This window comes from Mauremys reevesii, linkage group 1 (assembly GCF_016161935.1).
Source record: "Mauremys reevesii isolate NIE-2019 linkage group 1, ASM1616193v1, whole genome shotgun sequence".
Taxonomy (NCBI): Eukaryota; Metazoa; Chordata; order Testudines; family Geoemydidae; genus Mauremys; species Mauremys reevesii.
In genome coordinates, this window is record NC_052623.1 from 1,359,235 (window position 1) to 1,362,532 (window position 3,298).

General features: G+C 48.1%; 1 protein-coding gene across 1 annotated transcript; it reads right to left on the reverse strand.

Annotated features, from left to right (window-relative positions):
• Positions 1–474: 474 nt before the first annotated feature.
• LOC120398219 (olfactory receptor 52E2-like) lies at positions 475–1,410 on the reverse strand (the record flags this gene model as incomplete). Its single annotated transcript, XM_039525425.1, has 1 exon — positions 475–1,410. A coding segment is annotated over exon 1 (936 nt), but the record flags the coding sequence as incomplete, so codon positions are not given.
• Positions 1,411–3,298: the final 1,888 nt, after the last annotated feature.

Here is a 3,298-nt window from a genome sequence, read left to right on the forward strand (position 1 = left end):
AGTCCCAGAGAAGAGGGAGCCCAGCTGTGGCAGAGATGGAGGTGGAGAAGATCCAGCGAGTGATGGGGGCAGAGGTGTAGAGAAGCCAGGGACAAGGGCAGGGCAATGGTGGAAGAAATGGAGAAGGGGGCTGCTGGGTCTCAATGGACTAGGTGGGGAGTGGGAAGGGGCCTAGGGAAAATATGTGGGGCAGAGGTCAGGGTCTTAAGGGAATGTGGGGCAGAGGGTGAAGTCACGGGGTCCAGTTACCAGCAGTTAGAAAGGTGCAACCCAATGAGTTAATGAGTTGTACACAGACTGATTCTCCAGTTTCTCACACTGACACAGCACAGTAAGGTCAGGGAAGGTCTAATGTCTCTCTGGCTGCCCAGTGAATGACTCCGGGAAGGTGGCCCAGCACCGTGTTACCAGCCAGCTCTGCACGGAGCCTCGGTCTGAGAGCCAGAGCACCAGGAGAAAACTTTAGGGCCCTTTATGAGTAAAGAGCCGGAGCAGCCTGTCCCGGATCTGTTTGGTCCTCACCCCGTAGATGATGGGGTTCAGCATGGGGGGCAGCAAGATGCACATGTTGGCATTAAGAACATGGAAATGTACGGCCACATTCTGCCCAAACCGGTACATGAGGGAGGAGAGGAGACCTGGGATGTAAAAGGCTAAACTGACAGAAAGGTGGGAGCCGCAGGTCCCCAAAGTTTTGAGCCGGGCGTCTTTTGTGGGGAGCCTGAAGATGGCCCTGAGGATCTGGGTATAGGACAAGGCAATAAAAATCACATCCAGACCCATCACACAGAATAGCACAAAGAGGCCGTAGTAACTACTGACGCGGGTGTCGGCGCAGGCCAGCTTCACCACGGATATGTGTGCGCAGTACGGCTCGGGAATGATGTTGGTTCTGCAGTATGGCCACTGCCTCGCCAGCAAGGGAAAGGGCAGTACGACCATGGCGCTGCGCAGCACCACGGCCAGGCCAATCTTGGCCACTACGGGGTTTGTCAGGGTGGTGGAATGTCTCAGGGGATCACAGATGGCCACATAGCGATCCAAAGCCATGGCCACAAAGATCCCAGACTGAGTCACTGACAAGCTGACAGTAAAGTACATCTGGGTGAGGCAGGCACCGAAATCGATCTCCCTGGAATTGAACCAGAAGATGCTCAGCATTTTGGGCACAGCGGCCGTGGACAGGACCAGGTCAGTGACAGCCAGCATGCAGAGGAAATAGTACATGGGCCTATGGAGGCTCGGCTCCATCTTCACGATGAATAGGATGGTGAAGTTCCCCAAGATGGCTATGGTGTACATGGTGCAGAAGGGGATGGAGATCCAGACATGGACCGTCTCCAGGCCAGGAATGCCCAGCAGGATGAAGGTGGAGGGGTTGGTGAAATCGGTTTTGTTGGAATCTGACATAGAGTAGGGGAGAAAGTGTCCAAGTCTGAGGCGAAACGGTGTCTCCTGCATGTACCGTATGTTCTCCTGACTTCCTGTATGTGCCCAGGGTCTAGGGTGATGGTCACAGTACAAATGCCTGGATGGAGAGACAATGTTAATATGAGACACTACATGCACTACTGGAGGCTGTTCTCATGGGTGAAGCAAATTGGTTGCTCTTCACCCACATTTTCATTTTTCAGAGAAATGAATTATGAACAACTGACCCTACTAATGCCAATTCCATATTTGATGGTGCTTCATGTCTCAATAATTCTACATGTCATGGTGTGGGAAACCTTACTAGGCAGCAGCAGGAAACATGAGTGAGGATACTGGTTATCCATCATTGTTCCTTAATGCAATGAAAGCCAGGCTGGAGAGTCCATGCTGCAGGGAGCTCTCCATTCACCTGGTTGCTCTAAATATGAGTGTAAAAAAGCCCAAACCTTTGCCAAGACATGTGCCAGGGAGAAACATCCCAACCAGAACACACTTCGGGGAAAAGACCTGGGCGTCATTGACAGCAGGTCAACAAAACACCAGCTCATTCACAGCAGTGGCCAAATCAAAGAAAATGTTTGGATGCCTAAGAAATGGGATGGAGAATAATGTGCTCTGGATATGTGCTCTGTTTTGGTCACCCAATCTCTAAAAGGGATACAGCATTATAAAGGGGATTTCTGAGACAGGCTCTGAGAATGGGGGAGGCTGCCATATGCCGACAAACTGAAAAGTCTGGGACTGTTTTGTTTAGAGAAGAGACAAGGAAGGGGGCAGATAATAAAGGAGAGGAATATAAAGAATAGAACTGATGACATTCAGTTGGAGAAACAGAGAACAGTTCCCAGCCAGTAATACCTGTAGATACTTAGTGCTTCAAAAGGGCTAATTCCCCAAAGCTGTAGAAAATTATCAAGAAAACTGACTGGGAGGAAAATATTAGACAGAAACATGGGAATGAAACTTGGGAGTTCTTTAAGAAAAATTTATTGGTTAGCTAAATAGTTACGATTCCACAGTCAAGGAGCTGGAGAACTTTGGCTAAAAACCAGGTTCAGTGGCAAAGTGAAGGCAGCAATTATGTGGGGAAAAGCAATATCCCTCTACCCCGATATAACGCTGTCCTCAGGAGCCAAAACATCTTACCACGTTATAGGTGAAACCGCGTTACATCGAACTTGCTTTGATCTGCTGGAGCACGCAGGCCCTCCCACGCCGGAGCACTGCTATACCACGTTATATCCGAATTCGTGTTATATTGGGTCATGTTATATCGGGGTAGAGGTGTACATAAAAACGGGAAAAAAGGGAAAAGAGATAGCAAGCAATACAAATGGGAAGTTATGAAAAATTGAGAAGGGACGTTAAAGACATCTGGGAAAACTCCATGCTTGGTGGGGCTAAGGATCACAAAAAGGAGGTTATTAAGATTAAGAAGAAAAGAAATCCTAGAAAAAGTTTAGCCATTTCCTAGAGGGAGAAAGGAAACTTGTTAATGTTGCAGAAAATGTAGATGTGTTGCAGAAATAGTTTTGTTCTGCATTTGGAAAGAAGCAGTATGAGGAGTCCAGGAGAGCAGGCTGTATTTTAAAGAATCCTTATTGAGGGTTGCAGGAACAAACCATCCCGATGTGTAGAAAGAATTGTAAATACGGCAGGCCACCAGCTTGGCTTAACTTGCTGATCTTAAAAGCAAAAAAGAAGCTTACAAGAAGTGGAAGATTGGACAAATGACCAGGGAGGAGTATAAAAATATTGCTCAGGCATGCAGGAGTGAAATCAGGAAGGCCAAATCACACTTGGAGTTGCAGCTAGCAAGAGATGTTAGGAGTAACAAGAAGGGTTTCTTCGGGTACGTTAGCAA